This window comes from Schistocerca nitens, chromosome 4 (genome assembly GCF_023898315.1).
Source record: "Schistocerca nitens isolate TAMUIC-IGC-003100 chromosome 4, iqSchNite1.1, whole genome shotgun sequence".
NCBI classification, from domain to species: domain Eukaryota; kingdom Metazoa; phylum Arthropoda; class Insecta; order Orthoptera; family Acrididae; genus Schistocerca; species Schistocerca nitens.
In genome coordinates, this window is record NC_064617.1 from 871759957 (window position 1) to 871780165 (window position 20209).

Consider the following 20209-nt stretch of genomic DNA (forward strand, 5'->3'; position numbering starts at 1 on the left):
CAGAACCGCACGACTACTCCGGCCGGCTGCTGTGTTTGACCAGCCTCCAGGCGCCCTAGTATTCTACCCCACATAATGTGATCAATATGTGTTATTCGAGCCATTTTCAACACACAGTCACCATTAGCACGTTTGAAAACGTCTGCACACTTACTCGCTGCACCGTACTCTGACATGCACCAACACACCTCTGCGTATGTGGACTGCTGCCAGTGCCACCGTGCGACGACCGCAGCTCAAATGAACCGCATGGTCATACCCAGAGGTGATTTAAACCCGCAAACCGCCCACCAGAGCGTTCTTTCACCATGTATCAGCATTGTCCTTAATTTATGAGCATGATTGTGGTTATGTATCTAGGAAATGCGTCACCTTATAGCATGAATCACATATCTTATTACACTAGGTCTATGGTCGGGTCTGGATACGCTGTCATCCAGATGTACGTCTGCTCGTAACGTGCACCGCACCACGAGCACGGGCCAGTGAGTGGAACATTATGCTACAGCGGACATTTAGATCGGCTTCTGTGAGAACTATTGTAGCAACTGAGGGCACCCTGGCAGCTGTGGACTAAGTGATCATTACTGAACACCACTTACATCCCTATATTCAGTGAATTTTCCTGCAGGATAACTGTCCTCATCACAAGCCCAGAATCGTGCAACAGTGGTTCCAGAAGTGTGATAGTGAACTCACGTTGATGTTTTCCACAGCAATCTCTCCTGTTCTGAACACGATGGAACACATCTATGACGTCATCGGACGGCAGCTCCGCGCCCACGAACCATTGGCCCTTAATTTACAGGAATTACGCGACCTGTGCGTAGACACCTCATGTCACACTCAACCGGAAACTTACCAACAGCTTGTCGGATCAACAATCGCTGCTATACTGCGTTCCAGAGATGGACTAACACGCTGTCACCATAGTGTTTTGGCTCATCCACAGAGAATATGCTCTATGGTCCTGGAACAGGCGAACGTCACCAATTTTTCTCTGTTGTTCTTATCATGTCTTGTCGAATACTTTTGTACACGGGAGTGACCTGTACTCCTCTAGACTCACAAATGACCATTCTCTCTACAACAAATTTTGGATAAATGTGGTCCAGAAAATAATAAATCCACAGCGTATTCAGCTTAAAATCTAACAGGAATTCCGTCAGTGCCTTATGTCTTGTCCGCTGTGATTAGTCATAACTAGAGACGGGACTATATGCGTTTGTATATTGCGTATTTGGCTCCTTTTCACCAGTTATTGCATATTTTAACTAAGAACTAGTGACGATGCATATTTTCGCTCTATGTTTAGCCGCGCGGGATTAGCCGAGCGGTCTCGGGCGCAGCAGTCGTGGACTGGGCGGCTGATCCCGGCGGGCATGGGTGTGTGTGTTTGTCCTTAGGATAATTTAGGTTAAGTAGTGTGTAAGCTTAGGGACTGATGACCTTAGCAGTTAAGTCCCGTAAGGTTTCACACACATTTGAACTCGCTCTGTGTTTACAATATTTTAAACATTTAGACGAGATGTCGCTAGCTCGATCTAGTTTTGATGTCTCACCGCGCCCTAGGACTGCGCGCAATCGCTAAGCGAGAGGCCATTGCCTAGCGAAATCATTGCAGAGGAGGAACAAGACCAGCCAGAGAGTCAATTCTCCTGCGCCCGTGCCCCCGGGTGATCCCCTCCGCTGTCATACCGTACGCGTCGGCAACAATTAAATTAAACTACGCAAGCTTTTAGTGGCACGTCCATTGTTTCAGATTAGCTTTCTATTTACTTGTACGCAGTTGAATGTGTTTACGACTTGTAGTACGTAACGTGGTGTACGCCATGTCTCCCGAAAAAAGAAACGGCGTTCCGTGGATAGCTGACCATCCTGGAACATTTACATATGAAGGAATTGTTTAATATTCTCGAGTTTGCGAGAAAACGTTTCGTGCAAAAAAAAAGTATCGAGTAGACCAGCATGACAAGACAAGTCTTTATATCGCAGCAATACAGAAGAAAGGACCACGACAACTTCTGACAACAGAAAGTTGGAGTATCAGAGGTTTGCCCAAATCTAACCAAAAACGTCGGTTTAACATGGATCTATGCGAAGCATTCATAGTAAGCAATATTCCTCTTCACAAACTTACAAACCCTATACTCAAAGGGTTTCTAAGCAAATATTGCTTAAATCAAAATATACCACATGGATCAACATTACGTAAAAATTATATACCGGCAATTTACGTAAATGTTCTGGAAGAAATACACAATGAACTCAATGACAGCAATATCTGGATTTCAGTTGATGAAACTACAGACACTTGTGACCGCTACATTCCAAATTTTATTGTGGGTGCTTTTTTTTTAAAAAAAAAAAAAAAAGAGCCTTCTTCTTCCTATTTAGCGGCCTGCAAAGAACTAGAAAAAGTGAATGATTCTACGATCGCCAGATTTGTGAATGAGGGTATTTGAAAAATATTTCCAGAATCTTCTACCGCTGAAAGGATGTTTGTGTTTATTTCAAATGCTGCTCCCTATATGGTCAAAGCATGAAAAGTACTCTGAGTATTTTATCCCAATTTAATTCATGTGCTTTGCTCGTGGAGTACCTCGTCTCGCTGAAGAACTACGTTCCACGTTTGTGAATGTAAATAAACTGATTTCATTCACAAAGAAAGTGTTTCCAAAGGCTCCTGCTCGCATCAAGACCTACAAAGAAAAACTACCAAATGTGCCTTTACCTCCCGAACCAGTGGTAACTCGTTGGGGTACATGGGTCGAAGCTGTGTTGTTTTACAATGAACATTTCGAGGCCGTTAGAGGGGTAGTAAACGATTTCGATAGTTCAGAGGCTTTGACAGTTTACCAGTGTAAGGATGCTTTTAATGATGCCGTTACTAAAAACACAGTGCTGTGATTAGCACAGATTTTTCCCATATACCTGCAAGTATCAAAAAGCTTGAAACTCAAGGTTTGGCGTTGAATGAATCTATTCAGCTAATGAATAAAATTATTCCAGTGAACTCCTCATTGCCGGAGGTATTCCCAATAAAACTTAAAGAAAAGTTTGAAAACATTTTAAACAATAACCCAGGCTTTGAACCCTTGTGCCAAATTGATTGTTTTATTAATGGGACGGGTGAAATTTTACCAGAAACAATAAGTGCCAACATTGCACCTAAATTTAAATACTTCCCAGTAACTCAGCTAATGTAGAACAGTGCTTTTCTGCTTATAAAAATGTTTCGAGTGATCGAAGACACAATCATGCGTACTACCGAACATCTGGAACAGTACTTGGTATTTATGTTTACAATAGTGGAAAAAAGTAAAATAAATTGTAAATCATGCTTTGGTCCAATATTATTAATTAAAAGTTAATGGTGCTTAAAAAAATTCGTGATTCTTGGTTGTTTTTCAAATAAAATATTACGGAGTTTTTGAGCATGCCACCCTCGTGCGATATATCTCAAAGTTGGTCCTGTAGATATCGACTGTTTCGCTGTGACTCACTCGCATCGCATCCGCTTGTTGCCGACAGCAATAGCAAAGAAGGAACAAATCTTGAAACACGGTATGCGTCCCCCTTCTGCAAATTTTTAGAAAATAATCCCAGAAAGGCCCCCTTCCTAACCTCTACCAGAAAGTATTCAGAAAATATCAGCGTTATAAATGTACCGATTTTGAGCGTAGCCGGCGCTCTTCCTCCTAATTGATATGCATGGGTTCGACATAATGCACGCAGTAACTACCATGTTTTTTTGTTATTTGATCTTGCATATTTCTACACTTTTCATGCATTTTCAAGCATTTTTCATGCATATTTTAAGGTTTTTGTGATGCATATAATCAGGTCTCTAGTGATAGCTGCTTTTCAGTAAGGACAATGCTATTTCAGTATCTTATTCGCGAGTGTGTGCGACGGTCGAGGACTGGCATGGTAGTACCCTCACGAAGAGAGAGTACAGATCTTGTCGTAGATATAAGTATATTCTGACACGTGACGACTGCCTAAGAACCTGAAATCGACTCGGTCTTGACTATGCCCATTTCTTGGGAGGTAATGCGCCACTGCAGTTCATAACAGCGTTAAGGAGACATGGCAGCACCTGCTGACCGGCTACCCGCCAAACAAACACAGCCACGCTAATACGCCAGCAGTTCACTCACGAGTGGCTCGCTAAAACCTCCGAGGCAAGACCGTCCCAAAAGAGAAATTAAAATACGCTATTGCTCAAAAGTTCTTGAACATCAGTGATTTCGAGGAAAAAAACGAAAATTGGAACCAGGAATGTTAGAAATACTCATAAGTCACTACTGAAATAACCTTTTCTTGAAGCTGAATACATGCAGTCAAATTTTACTCTCCTGAAAGTAGCCTTCTTTGGCTCTAATCATTGCTCTGCGTACGCGAGGCATTCTTGCTATCAGCTTCATCAGGATTTCCTCGGTGATATGCCGACATTCCTCTTGTAGTCTGGTCCAGAGGTGATGAACAATGGTAATAAAATGGTTCAAATGGCTCTGAGCACTATGGGACTTAACTTCTGAGGTCATCAGTCCCCTAGAACTTAGAACTACTTAAACCTAACTAACCTAAAGACATCACACACATCCATGCCCGAGGCAGGATTCGAACCTGCGACCGTAGCGGTCGCGCGGTTCCAGACTGTAGCGCCAGAACCGCTCGGCCACCAGCGGCCGGCAACAATGGTAATAGGCCTTGATGATACTGCTCTAGCCAAGTGACCACAAAGCAGTTCAGTGGATTATAGTCGGGGCATTCGGGTGGCCAGATCATATTTTTCAGTTCCTTCTTTATCTCTAAATTTGTCAAATACGCTTTACACAGTTTTGAAGTGTGTTTAGGGCTGTTATCTTGCTGTATAACGAATTCTTTGTCGATCAAACGTCTTCCACATGGCTTTGCATGCAATGGTTACCACCTTACCTCACTGTTCCGCTTATTTGCACGAGATCATCAGTCATACCGCCTCCAAAACATCCCCAGACCATGAGGGAACCGCGTCCATGCTTTAATGTGGAGATAAACAGTGGTGTAACATTCGTTCACCTGGCAACAGGCGAACAAATTTGCTTCGTTTTCTGCCAAAGACCTCAAATTTGGATTTGTCAATGAAAATTACCGCTGATTTACTATCATGTTGTCTCGCGTAGTGTTGCCTGTTCTTCCTAATAATAGCCGTCAGTAATGGTTCCTTAGCAGCCACAGGCCCATTAAGATTCACTGCCTGAAGACGTCTCTTACCGTACTTAACACTCACCGGCTTTCCCCTATTATGGTTGAGTTCTGCTGCTAAAACTGGCGCTGTTTTGAAGTGATCGCGTTTATGGTTGAAATGGCTCTGAGCACTATGGGACTTAACTTCTGAGGTCATCAGTCCCCTAGAACTTAGAACTACTTAAACCTAACTAACCTAAAGACATCACACACATCCATGCCCGAGGCAGGATTCGAACCTGCGACCGTAGCGGTCACGCGGTTCCAGACTGTAGCTCCTAGAACATTCATATTTTCAGAAATAATTTCGAATATTTTCTAAATGAATTTAAAATACATCCAAGTCTATGTTCCATCTCTGACGGGCCAGTTCAGTGTGGACCGACCGCCGTGTCGCCCTATGAAAATGGGGTCATTTGGATCCGTGATGTAGAGTAACGGAGCCAGCACACCGTTCTCCCGACCGCTGTCAGGCGCCACTACCAACTCAAGCAGCTCCTCTGTAGGCCTCATGAAGTGGCGTGACATCATTCCAGTCGTCCAACAAGGAAACATTCCTCACAGTACAGGGAATCGAACTCGAATCATCTCCATGGCAATATATGTACCGACTGGCCCTCCGAAATGTCGATAGGCACATTTTCTCTGGTGTTTCTGCACATATATTCACTATCGCTTCTTATGTGTAGCGGCAGTCAGCACAAAGAAATACTGCTCATCACGTATTTCATGACACACCCAGTTTCGACGCAAAGCGTCTGTTTGTTTCCCGTAGCAAACAAAATTATTTTTCAACCAGGATTTCATGTGCCCATTCAATAGAGCGGTCCCAGATTATTCTAGTGTGATATTGGTTTTATCTATATGTATTAACAGATACACTAAAATGCGAAGCGTAGCCAGTACTCCTGACATTACAATTCTTTTAGGGATAGCAATGGACTTGGAAGAGCAGTTGAATGGAATGGACAGCGTCTTGGATGGGGGATATAAGATGAATATCAACAAAACGAGGATAATGGAATGTAGTCGAATTAAATCAGCTGATGGTGAGGGAATTAGATTAGGAAATGAGACACTTAAAGTGTCAATCAGTCTCTGGACTGAAGACCACAACGACAACAGCCAGAACTCCAAAAGTGATAGTACCGAGCTGGCCATGCAGCAGCGCTTCTCAGTCACTGCTGGAATACTGGCCATTCTTTGCACTCTGGCTTCCAAAATTAAAGCATCAAAGGGAAGTTTTGCAAGTTTGCTGCTTGGGAAGCAAAGTAGGGAGGATATAAAATGTAGACTGGCAATGGCAAGAAAAGTGTTTCTGAAGAAGAGAACTTTGTCAACATTGAATATAGATTTAAGTGTCAGGAAGTACTTTCTGAAAGCATTTATGCGGAGTGAAGCCGTGTATGAAAGTGAAACATGGACGATAAGCAGTTTAGAAAAGAAAAGAACAGAAGCTTTTGAGATACGGTGCTACAGAAGACTGCTGAAGATTAGATATGCAGATCATGTAACTAATGAGGAGATACTGAATAGAATTGGGGAAAAGAAAAATTTGTAGTAGAACCTGACTAGAAGAAGGGTGGTTGGTGAGACACATTCTGACGCAACATGGGGTCACCAGTTTAGTACTGCAGGGAAGTGTGAGAGGTAAAAATCGTAGAGAGAGACCAAGACATGAATACATTAAGCACATAGAGACGGATGTAGGTTGCAGTAGTTATTCGAAGATGAAGAGGCTTGCGCAGGACACAGTAGCACGGAGAGCTGCATCAAACCAGTCTCTGGACTGAAGACCACAACAAAAACAGCCAGTACTCCAACATAATAGTACCGTCCAGGCCATGCAGCAACGCCTCTCAGTCGCTGCTGAAATACTGGCCATTCTTTGTACACTGGCGTCCAAAATTAAAGCAACAAAGGGAACTTTTGCAAGTTTGCGTTTATTTTATCACGAAACAGTATAACCAGTTGTCAGTAAAGTAGAAACGATGTAAAGAATACAGAACGTAATCAACCGCAACATGCATAACGGTAGACAAAAATGCTCTAAAATGCTCTTCTCTTTTTTTTTTTTTTTATTTAACGGATTTGCACATACATTGCGACAGCTGGTTAATGCGCTCAGTATGGGGTGTGACCACCTCTGGCTGCAGTACAGGCCTGACAACGACGGAAGATGCAGTGAATGATGTCATCAGTCCCACGTTGAGGCAATAACGCCCATTCTTCCTGCAGAGCTGCTCACAAATCTTGGAGACTGGTTGGTGGATGCTGACGTGATACAACCCGTCTCCCTAGCGCATCCCAGACATGATCTTTGGTATTCAAATGGGGAGAGCGAACAGGCCACGCCACGCGCAATATCTTCCGTTTTCAAGAAAACATCGAACACCCATGCTCCATGAGGTCTAGCACTGTCGTCCAGCTGGCCGGAATAGCCGAGCGGTTCTAGGCGCTTCAGTCTGGAACAGCGCGACCGTTACGGTCGCAGGTTCGAGTCCTGCCTCGGGTATGGATGTGTGTGATGTCCTTAGGTTGGTTAGGTTTCAGTAGCTCTAAGTTCTAGGGAACTGATGACTTCAGATGTTAAGTCCCATAGTGCTCAGAGCCATTTGAACCAACCATTGTCGTCCAGCAACACGAAGTCTGGGCGCACAGCAACTCGCAACAACCGCTCATGAGGTCCGAAGATCTCGTCACGATACTTGGCAGCAGTTACGGCTTGCCGATTCACCCGTGCAATTTCATGAAGAGGTGTTCTGGTGGCCAACATAATCCCTACCGACACCATTACGGATCCTCCTCGATCTCGGTCTCTTTCCACATGCATGGGCCCGGAAATCGTGTTCCACGCTCCCTTCAGATGCGAATCCATCGATAATCACTCTCCATACCAAATCAGGACTCATCTGTTTAAAGAACATTAGATCAATGTTCGACCGTCTAGATGGCATTTTAACGACTAGGCATTCCCGTCTGTGAAGACGCATCAGAGGTAGAATACAGGATGTCTCCGACAGTATAGGCCAATCTGCGAAGCCTTCTGTAGACCGTTTGCCTCGATACGGCACGTCCAGTGGATGGTGTCAGATCGGATGTCAGATGCCGAGGAGTACTAAGGCGGTACCGTTATGCTCTTACAGCCACATAACAGTTCTCTCTTTCTGATGTTACACATGTTCGGCCCCGCCCTTTTCTTCGGGATACAGCTTCGGTCTCTATACACCGTTGCCGCATCCGTGAAACAACAGAACGATTCACACCAAGCCATCGGGCGACATCAGTTTGCGACTATCCTGCTTCCTTTCTTCCCACGGCCCTCCATAGCAGAGAGTCTGGTAGGTGTCTTCTCTGTGCCATACTGCACCGTCTGTGACTGTGTACACAGCGACTGCGGATGTGAGACTACCCTGCAAACACTACCCCGCTTGATAGGTGCCGTGACGTCATTGTTGACGTGGTTGTCCGTTGACCGGAATGCCATCTTCCTTGCAGAACACGACGGACATCTGCTGACAGTTTGTATGATTACAACTAGATACAGGGTGGGGAAATAGCGGTTCGTTGCATTAATTTTAGACACCAGTGTATTTTATTGTCTCTGTTAATATCAATCGATAAAACCAGTATCACCCTAGACTAACCTGGGGCCGCGTTATAGAATGGATACGTAAAATTCTGTTTTAAAAATCATTTGCTATGTAACGGAAAACAAACCGACGCTTACCCTAGACACTAGGCGTCGCATGGAATTCGTGATGAGCAACATTTGTCTGAAAAAATATTTGAAATATATACCGAAACAGGACAGAAAATGCGGCTGACGATTCTTAGGAGATACGCCCGATATATATTTTAAGGTTACATTAATTATTTACGGAAGAACATAAAAACTGGTACAGGCAGGTCTTGGGAAAAATCGCTTTCAGTTCCAGAGAAAGTTGGAAATGTGAGGCAATTCAGACACAACGACTTACTTTAGATGATAAGTTAAAGAAAGAGAAAACTAAGTTTTTTAGCATCTGTAGTTTTAGAGACAGATTTTGAGAAGGTTGAGAGCACTTCAGCTTCGAAAATGTGAAGGTATCAGGGATTAAGTACAAGAAGCGAAAGGTAATTAACAACTTATACTGAAGCCAGACTGCAGTTATAAGAGGAAAGGGAAGCAGTAGCCGAGTAAGGAGTGAGACAAGGCTGTAGCCCATCTCCGATGTTATTTCATCTGTAGATCGAGCAATCTGTGAAGGAAACCATGGAGAAATTAGGTTATAATTTAAAGTCCATGGAGAAGAAATAAGGATTCAACGATAACATCGTAATACTGTCGGAGACGGCACAATGCATGCTAGAAAAGTTTTAATCTTTTTTTTTAAGTAGAAGGATCGACCTTATCGTTTTATCAGTAAACTACAGAAGTATTCGTAATAAAGTTCCCAGATTTACTACCCTCCCTCGTGCGAAACTCAGCTTGCTCTTTTCTCACATGATCTACTGAGAACTGTGGATGAAGGGCAACAGGCAAATTTCGTAATTCTAGATTTCCGAAAAGCATTTGACACGGAGCCCCGTTGCAGGCTGTTAAAAAGGAAACGAGCATATGGAATAAGTTCACAGATACAGGGTGCCAATTATTGAACTATATGAAAAAAACCGTAAATTACACTCCTGGAAATGGAAAAAAGAACACATTGACACCGGTGTGTCAGACCCATCATACTTGCTCCGGACACTGCGAGAGGGCTGTACAAGCAATGATCACACGCACGGCACAGCGAACACACCAGGAACCGCGGTGTTGGCCGTCGAATGGCGCTAGCTGCGCAGCATTTGTGCACCGCCGCCTTCAGTGTCAGCCAGTTTGCCGTGGCATACGGAGCTCCATCGCAGTCTTTAACACTGGTAGCATGCCGCGACAGCGTGGACGTGAACCGTATGTGCAGTTGACGGACTTTGAGCGAGGGCGTATAGTGGGCATGCGGGAGGCCGGGTGGACGTACCGCCGAATTGCTCAACACGTGGGGCGTGAGGTCTCCACAGTACATCGATGTTGTCGCCAGTGGTCGGCGGAAGGTGCACGTGCCCGTCGACCTGGGACCGGACCGCAGCGACGCACGGATGCACGCCAAGACCGTAGGATCCTACGCAGTGCCGTAGGGGACCGCACCGCCACTTCCCAGCAAATTAGGGACACTGTTGCTCCTGGGGTATCGGCGAGGACCATTCGCAACCGTCTCCATGAAGCTGGGCTACGGTCCCGCACACCGTTAGGCCGTCTTCCGCTCACGCCCCAACATCGTGCAGCCCGCCTCCAGTGGTGTCGCGACAGGCGTGAATGGAGGGACGAATGGAGACGTGTCGTCTTCAGCGATGAGAGTCGCTTCTGCCTTGGTGCCAATGATGGTCGTATGCGTGTTTGGCGCCGTACAGGTGAGCGCCACAATCAGGACTGCATACGACCGAGGCACACAAGGCCAACACCCGGCATCATGGTGTGGGGAGCGATCTCCTACACTGGCCGTACACCACTGGTGATCGTCGAGGGGACACTGAATAGTGCACGGTACATCCAAACCGTCATCGAACCCATCGTTCTACCATTCATAGACCGGCAAGGGAACTTGCTGTTCCAACAGGACAATGCACGTCCGCATGTATCCCGTGCCACCCAACGTGCTCTAGAAGGTGTAAGTCAACTACCCTGGCCAGCAAGATATCCGGATCTGTCCCCCATTGAGCATGTTTGGGACTGGATGAAGCGTCGTCTCACGCGGTCTGCACGTCCAGCACGAACGCTGGTCCAACTGAGGCGCCAGGTGGAAATGGCATGGCAAGCCGTTCCACAGGACTACATCCAGCATCTCTACGATCGTCTCCATGGGAGAATAGCAGCCTGCATTGCTGCGAAAGGTGGATATACACTGTACTAGTGCCGACATTGTGCATGCTTTGTTGCCTGTGTCTATGTGCCTGTGGTTCTGTCAGTGTGATCATGTGATGTATCTGACCCCAGGAATGTGTCAATAAAGTTTCCCCTTCCTGGTACAATGAATTCACGGTGTTCTTATTTCAATTTCCAGGAGTGTAGTTACAAATTACGGCGTGCACACACTTTATTCAACTTGTAAACATCACTACAAATATTCGGGTTTAGGTTACGATATGTTTGATATGCCTGCCATCATTGGCGATGATGTGGCGCAGACGAATAGCGAAATTCTGCACTACCCGCTGACGTGTTGTAACATCGATGCTCCTGAATGGCTGTTTTCAGCTCAGCAGTGGTTTCCGGATTATTGACGTACATCTTGTCTTTAATATAGCCCAACAAAAAGAAGTCGCATGTGTTCAGATCCAGAGAATATGGAGGCCAAGCGAGGCCAATGTCAGTCGCCTCTGGGTATCCCACAACCAGAATGTTGTAGAATTTTGGAACACGTATTATGTTCGAGTATAATGACTTTTCTGGAGACTAGAAATCTACTCTGTAGGAATCAGCATGGGTTTCGAAAAAGACGATCGTGTGAAACCCAGCTCGCTCTATTCGTCCTCGAGACTCAGAGGGCTATAGACACGGGTTCCCAGGTAGATGCCGTGTTCCTTCACTTCCGCAAGACGTTTGATACAGTTCCCCACAGTCGTTTAATGAACAAAGTAAGAGCATATGGACTATCAGACCAATTGTGTGATTGGATTTAAGAGGTCCTAGATAACAGAACGTTCTCAATGGAGAGCAATCTTCCGAAGTAATAGTGATTTCATGTGTGCCACAGGGGAGTATCGTAGGACCGTTGCTATTCACAATATATATAAATGACCTTGTGAATAACACCGGAAGTTCACTGAGGCTTTTTGCAGATGATGCTGTGGTAAATCGAGAGGTTGTAACAATGGAAAATTGTACTGAAATGCAGGATGATCTGCAGCGAATTGACGCATGGTGCAGGGAATGGCAATTGAATCTCAATGTAGACAAGTGTAATGTGCTGCGAATACATAGAAAGAAAGATCCTTTATCATTTAGCTACAATATAGCAGGTCAGCAACTGGAAGCAGTTAATTCCACAAATTATCTGGGAGTGGGCATTAGGAGTGATTTAAAATGGAATGACCACATAAAATTAATCGTCGGTGAAGCAAATGCCAGACTGACTTTCATTGGAAGAATCCTAAGGAAATGCAGCCCGAAAACGAAGGAAGTAGGTTACAGTACACTTGTTCGCCCACTGCTTGAATACTGCTCACCGGTGTGGGATTCGTACCAGATGGGGTTGATAGAAGAGATAGAGAAGATCCAACGGAGAGCAGCGTGCTTCGTTACAGGATCATTTAGTAATCGCGAAAGCATTACGAAGATGATAAACTCCAGTGGAAGACTCTGCAAGAGAGACGCTCAGTAGCTCGGTACGGGCTTTTGTTGAAGTTTCGAGAACACACGTTCACCGAGGAGTCAAGCAGTATATTGCTTCCTTCTACTTATATCTCGTGAAGAGACCATGAGGATAAAATCAGAGAGATTAGAGCCCACACAGAGGCATGCCGACAATCTTTTTTTCCACGAACAATACGAGACTGGAATAGAAGGAAGAACCGATAGAGGTACTCAAGGTACCCTCCGCCACACACCGTCAGGTGGCTTGTGGTGTATGGATGTAGATGTAGATGGGGGTCAGCTCCGTCTTGCATGAAGCACATCTTGTGCAAATCGGGGTCACTTTGGATAATGGGAATGAAATCATCTTCCATAACCTTCACGTACCGTGGCATCAAGGAATATCGCACCGATTATTCAGTGACTGGACGTTGCACACCACGCTGTCACCCATTGAGGGTGAAGGCACTTCTCGATCGCGAAATGCGGATTCTCAGTCCCCCAGATGCGGCAATTTTGCTTATTGACGAACCCACCCAAATAAAAGTGGGCTTCGTCGCTAAAAAGTAATAGAACCCAGTATGTTGTCCTCGACGGCGAGTGTTCATCAGAGACAAGGGTACCGTGAGGAGTGCCCCAGGGAACTGTGATGGGACCACCGTTGTTCTGTATATAGATTTCGCGGACAGGGTGGGCAGCAATCTGAGTTGAGTAATTGTAGTAAGACATAAGACGACATTTCCAGTTGGTCTGACGAATGGCAGCTAGCCCTAAATTTTGAAAAATGTAAGTTAATGTGGATGAGTAGGAAGAACAAACCTGTAATGTTGGGATACAGTATTACTAGTGTCCTGCTTGACACAGTCAAGGTGTTTAAGTAACTGGGCGTAGCGTTGCAAAGCGGTATGAGGTGGAACGAGCATGTGAGAACTGTGGTAGGGAAGGCGAATGGTAGACTTCGGTTTATTGGGAGAATTTTAGGAAGGAGTGGTGCACTTGTAGAGGAGACCGCATATAGGACGGTTGCGTTCCGCAAGGTAGTGTCATAGGCCCTCTGCTGTTCCTGATTTACATAAATGATCAAGGTGATAATCTGAGCAGCCCCCTTAGATTGTTTGTAGATGACGCTGTAATTTACCGTCTAGTAAAATCATCAGACGATCAATTCCAATCACAAAATGATCTACAGAGAATTTCTGTATGGTGCGAAAAGTGGCAATTGGCACTAAACAAAGAGAAGTGCGAGGTCATCCACATGGGTACTAAAAGGAATCCGATAAATTTTGGGTGTACGATAAATCGCACAAACCTAAAGGCTCTCAATTCGACTAAATACCTAGGAATTACAATTGCGAGCAATTTAAATGGGAAAGACCACATAGATAATATTACGGGGAAGGCGAAACAAAGACTGCGGTTTGTTGGCAGAACACTTAGAAGGTGCGACAAACCCATTAAATTGCATTGCTGCGCCGTGTGGGATCCTTACCAGGTAGGATTGACGGAGGACATCGAAAAAGTGAAAAGAAGGGTAGCTCGTTTCGTGTTATGGCGCAATAGAGGTGAGAGTGTCAGTGATATGATACGCGAGTTGGGGTGGCAGTCACTGAAACAAAGGCTGTTTTCTTTGCGGCGAGATCTATTTACGCAATTTCAATCACCAACTTTCTCTTCCGAATGCGTAAATATTTGGTTCACACCCACCTACGTAGGGGGAACTGATCATCATAATACAGTAAGAGAAATCAAAGCTCGAAAGGAAACATTTAGGTGTTCCTTTTTCCCACGCGCCATTCAAGAGTGGAATGGTAGAGAAGTAGTATGAAAATTGTTCGATGAACCCTCTGCCAGGCACTTAAGTGTGAATTGCGGAGTAACCATGTAGATGTAGACGTAGATGTAGACGCTATTGTACAAGTTGGCAGCCAGTGAAGAAATACACACACTCAAAAAAGTTTTGCATCACCCCGGTTCCAAGAACTCCTGAAGATAGACGTTGACTGTGGACCTTGTATCACAGGCAGAGCCCCTTTGACTGTTCAGAGATGTCACTAAACCCGCCCAAAGATGTAAACAATCCTGCATGAGCTGCGCCTATTAGACGAAGGCGTTCCGACAGCCGATCAGTTCCACTCATTCCACAAGGAAGGAGGTAAACGGCTCGTATTGTCAGTAGTTCAACCCTGCCTAGAAGGTCAATACAGAGGTTCGATCGTGTCCGCATTGTTACTTTGTGCCAGGAAGGGCTCTCAACAAGGGAAGTGTCCAGGCGTCTCGGAGTGAACCAAAGCGATGTTGTTCGGACATGGAGGAGATACAGAGAGACAGGAACTGTCGATGACGTGCCTTGCTCAGGCCGCTCAAGAGCTACTACTGCAGTGGATGACCGCTACCTACGGATTATGGCTCGGAGGAACCCTGACAGCAACGCCACCATGTTGAATAACGCTTTTCGTGCAGCCACAGGACGTCGTGTTACGACTCAAACTATGCGCAATAGGTTGCATGATGCGCAACTTCACTCCCGACGTCCATGGCGAGGTCCATCTTTACAAACACGACACCATGCACCACGTTACAGATGGGCCCAGCAACGTGCCGAATGGACCGCTCAGGTTTGGCATCACGTTATCTTCAACGATGAATGTCGCATATGCCTTCAACCAGGTAATCGTCGGAGACGTGTTTTGAGGCCACCCGATCACGCTGAACACCTTAGACACACTGTCCAGTGAGTGCAGCAAGATGGAGGTTCCCTGCTGTTTTGGGGTGGCATTATGTGGGGCCGACTACACCACTGGTGGTCATGGAAGGCGCCGTAACGGCTGTACTATACGGGAATGCCATCCTCAGACCGATAGTGCAAGCATATCGGCAGCATATTGGCGAGACATTATTCTTCATGGACGACAATTCGCGCCCCCATCGTGCACATCTTAAGAATGACTTCATTTAGGATAACGACATCGTTCGTCTAGAGTGGCCAGCGTGTTCTCCAGACATGAACCCTATCGAACATGCTGGGTTCAAAAAATGGCTCTGAGCACTATGGGACTCAACTGCTGTGGTTATCAGTCCCCTAGAACTTAGAACTACTTAAACCTAACTAACCTAAGGACATCACACACATCCATGCCCGAGGCAGGATTCGAACCTGCGACCGTAGCAGTCCCACGGTTCCGGACTGCGCGCCTAGAACCGCGAGACCACCGCGGCCGGCGAACATGCTGGGGATAGATTGAAAATGGCTGTATGTGGACGACATGACCCGCCAACCATTCTGAGGGATCTACGCCGAATCGCCGTTGAGGAGAGGGACAATCTGGACCAACAGTGCCTTGATGAACTTGTGGATAGTATGCCACGACGAACACAGACATGCAACACTGCAAGAGGACGTGCTACTGGCTATTAGAGGTACCAGTGTGTACAGCAATGTGGACCACCACCTCTGAAGGTCTCGCTGTATGGTGGTGCAACATGCAATGCGTGATATTCATGAGCAATAAAAAGGTCGGGAATGACGTTTATGTTGAACTCTATTCCAATTTTTTGTACAGCTTCCGGAACTCTCGGGATCGCGGTGATGAAAACCATTTTTGATGTGTGTATTTTAGGGAATTGCTTTAAAAAATTTATTTCGAAGGCCTAGTCAAATCTTTGCAAGTTTTCTCCAAGAGCAACTTGCGTTGTGCCTACGTGACACGATCTGACTTCCTTTCAGAACGGAGGCATTTATGTCCAGTTAAAGCTGCTGACCAAGAAAAGGCTTAAACACTATGCTGAATCCAACTACCTTCTTCCCTCTCCCTGCCCATGTACACTACTGAGAAAATTTAGGTAGCCGACATTTGAAGCTGACTGCAGAACGATTCTAATACTGCAACATACATTGCGGTTAAGGAGCACGAAGATAAGACACGAGAAATTGGGGCTCATACGGAGGCATACAGACAGTATTTTGCCACTCGCTCTATTTCCGAGCGGAACAGGAAAGGAAATGACATGTAGTGGTACGTGGTACCCTCGGCCACGGAGTATCTACACTACTCGCCATTAAGATTGCTACACCAAGAAGAAATTCAGATGATAAACGGGTATTCATTGGACAAATATATTATACTAGAACTGACATGTGATTACATTTTCACGCAATTTGGGTGCATTGATCCTGAGAAATCAGAACCCAGAACAACCACCTCTGGCCGTAATAACGGCCTTGATACGCCTGGACATTGAGTCAAACAGAGCTTGGATGGCGTGTACAGGTACAGCTCCCCATGCAGCTTCAACACGATACCACAGTTCATCAAGAGTAGTGACTGGCGTATTGTGACGAGCCAGTTGCTGGGCCACCATTGACCAGACGTTTTCAGTTGGTGAGAGATCTGGAGAATGTGCTGGTCAGGGCAGCAGTCGAACATTTTCTATATCCAGAAAGGCCCGTACAGGACCTGCAACATGCGGTCATGCATTATCATGCTGAAATGTAGGGTTTCGCGGGGATCGAATGAAGGGTAGAGCCACGGGTCGTAACACATCTGAAATGTAACGTCAACTGTTCAAAGTGCCGTCAATGCGAACAAGAGGTGATCGAGACGTGTAACCAATGTCACCCCATACCATCACGCTAGGTGATACGCCAGTATGGCGATGACGAATTCACGCTGCCAATGTGCGTTCACCGCGATGTCGCCAGACACGGATGCGACCATCATGATGCTGTAAACAGAACCTGGATTCATCCGAAAAAATGACGTTTTGCCATTCGTGTACCCAGGTTCGTCGTTGAGTACACCATCGCAGGCGCTCCTGTCTGTGATGCAGCGTCAAGGGTAACCGCAGCCACGGTCTCCGAGCTGATAGTCGATGCTGCTGCAAACGTCGTCCAACTGTTCGTGCAGATGGTTGTTGTCTTGCAAACGTCCCCATCTGTTGACTCAGGGATCGAGACGTGGCTGCACGATCCGTTACAGTCATGCGGATAAGATGCCTGTCATCTCGACTGCTAGTGATACGAGGCTGTTGGGATCCAGCACGGCGTTCCGTATTACCCTCCGGAACCCACCGATTCCGTATTCTGCTAACAGTCAATGGATCTCGACCGTGAGCAGCAATGTCGCGATACGATAAACCGCAATCGCGATAGGCTACAATCCGACCTTTATCAAAGTCGGAAACGTGATGGTACGCTTTTCTCCTCCTTAGACGAGGCATCACAACAACGTTTCACCAGGCAACGCCGGTCAACTGCTGTTTGTGTATGAGAAATCGGTTGGAAACTTTCCTCAAGTCAGCACGTTGTAAGTGTCGCCACCGGCGCCAACCTTGTGTGAATGCTCTGAAAAGCTAATCATTTGCATATCACAGCATCTTCTTCCTGTCGGTTAAATTTCGGGTCTGTAGCACGTCATCTTCGTGGTGTAGCAATTTTAATGGCGAGTAGTGTATGTAGATGTAGACGTTAGTATAATTAGTGGAACATGGAACTAACCAACTGCTGTTCAAAGGTTTATGGACAGTACTGCTTCAGATATCCGCGGCGACAAAAATCACAACTTTATTCGGTGGCTGTAGGGTACCCCTACAAGTTCGAGTTCCCTTGTGGCAACAAGTAGCTTAACGCTGCACGTTCCATTTGCGAGAATTTCTTTGAGAGCGTTTTCGAGTCGAGAGAGTGGGGGCCCTGTGGTGTGGTATGGTGTGAGACACGCGTGTTTACCTGTGGCGTGACCGCGGCGGCGAATGCGGCGCCGGCTGCCAGGAGGAGCCCAGCAATAGCTGCGAGGAACAGCCAGCAGCCGGCCATGTCGACGTCTGCGTCTTCTATGTTGCACTCTGCCGGCGCTGCGCCGCTCTGTGTCTGGGTCGCGTGCTGCCGCCTGCTGCTCTACTCGTGTCCGTGTTGTCAGCTACCTGCCTTTCTGAGCGCTCTCATTCACATCCCCTCCCCACCTCTCTCTGTGTCACTTGTACGTCACGAATTTCCGGTGCTCGGCTCGCGTGGCGTCCAGCACACTGTATTACCCACCGCAGCGTCTGGTGTCAACCACTGCATCATCACCACCATCTTTTGACAGCTCCAGTTTCCCAGACGCTGTCTGCAAGCCTCCTCCACAGCTAACCAATAGAATGCACGAAGTTGTACTTACAAGGGAACCTCCCCATCGCACCCCCCTCAGATTTAGTTATAATTTGGCACAGTGGATAGGCCCTGAAAAACTGAACACAGATCAATCGAGAAAACAGGAAGAAGTTGTGTGGAACTATGAAAAAATAAGCAAAATATACAAACTGAGTAGTCCATGGGCAACATAGGCAACATCAAGGATGATACGAGCACAGGCGCGCCGTGGTCCCGTGGTTAGCGTGAACAGCTGCGGAGCGAGAGGTCCTTGGTTGAAGTCTTCCCTCGAGCGAAAAGTTTACTTACTTTATTTTCACAAAGTTATGACCTGTCCGTTCGTTCATTGACGTCTCTGTTCACTGTCTATCAAGTTCAGTGTCTGTGTGTTGCGACCGCACCGCAAAACCGTGCGATTGGTAGACGAAAGGACGTGCCTCTCCAATGGCAACCGAAAACATTTGATCGCAAGGTCATAGGTCAACCGATTCCTCCACAGGAAAACACGTCTGATATATTCTACACGACACTGGTGACGGCATGTGCGTCACATGACAGGAATATGTTGTCGACCCACCTAACTTGCACACTTGGCGAATGGGTAAAAAGATTCTTCTACCTTGCCCGATTTAGGTTTTCTTGTGGATGTGATAATCACATCCAAAAAAGTGATTAAAACATAAGAGTGTGGCACATAAACTGCAACAAATGAATGCAACAGTTTCACAGTCGCACAGTTTTCTCTGTGCTCTGTCAAAACATATGTTTTTAACGTTTTCAAATTTTTCCGTGTGTAGACCGTCAAATCCTGCATATGTCCAAGCAAATCTGAACATGTCCTGGAATTTTGGAGAGCGAAGTTGATTATGTGTGAGTGCCTGAACTCTGATAATTGTCTGAAAATAAAGTTTTCACTCGAGGGAAGACTTGAACCAAGGACCTCTCGTTTCGCAGCTGCTCACGCTAACCACGGGACCACGGCGCTGCTGTGGTCATATAGTCCTTGATGTTGCCTATGTTGCCCATGGACTGCTCAGTTTGTATATTTTGCTTATTTTTTCATAGTTCCACACAACTTCTTCCTGTTTTCTCGATTGATCTGTGTTCAGTTTTTCAAGGCCTATCCACTGTACCAACTTATAACTGAATCTGAGGGGGGTGCGATGGGGAGGTTCCCTTGTTAGTAATTCAGCCAATGTAGTCAGGGGTGATTGTTCTGACTGGGGAGAAATCATATACACGGTTGCACAAGGCTCAATGTTATGTCCGCATTTTTCCTCATAAATGTAAACCATCTTCTACATCTACATCTACATACATACTCCGCAATCCACCATACGGTGCGTGGCGGAGGGTACCTCGTACCACAACTAGCACCTTCTCTCCTTGTTCCACTCCCAAACAGTACGAGGGAAAAATGACTGCCTATATGCCTCTGTACGAGCCCTAATCTCTCTTATCTTTGTGGTATTTCTGCG

At 46.1% G+C, this 20209-nt stretch overlaps 1 protein-coding gene across 1 annotated transcript in view; it reads right to left on the reverse strand.

Moving 5' to 3' along the window:
* Nucleotides 1–18498, reverse strand: part of LOC126253358 (uncharacterized) — a 214097-nt gene extending 195599 nt beyond the window's left edge. Inside the window, exon 1 of the mRNA XM_049954631.1 lies at nucleotides 18330–18498. Coding sequence (XP_049810588.1) covers nucleotides 18330–18416 — 87 coding nt within the window. The 5' untranslated portion in view covers nucleotides 18417–18498. The remainder of the gene's footprint in view (nucleotides 1–18329) is intronic.
* Nucleotides 18499–20209: the final 1711 nt, after the last annotated feature.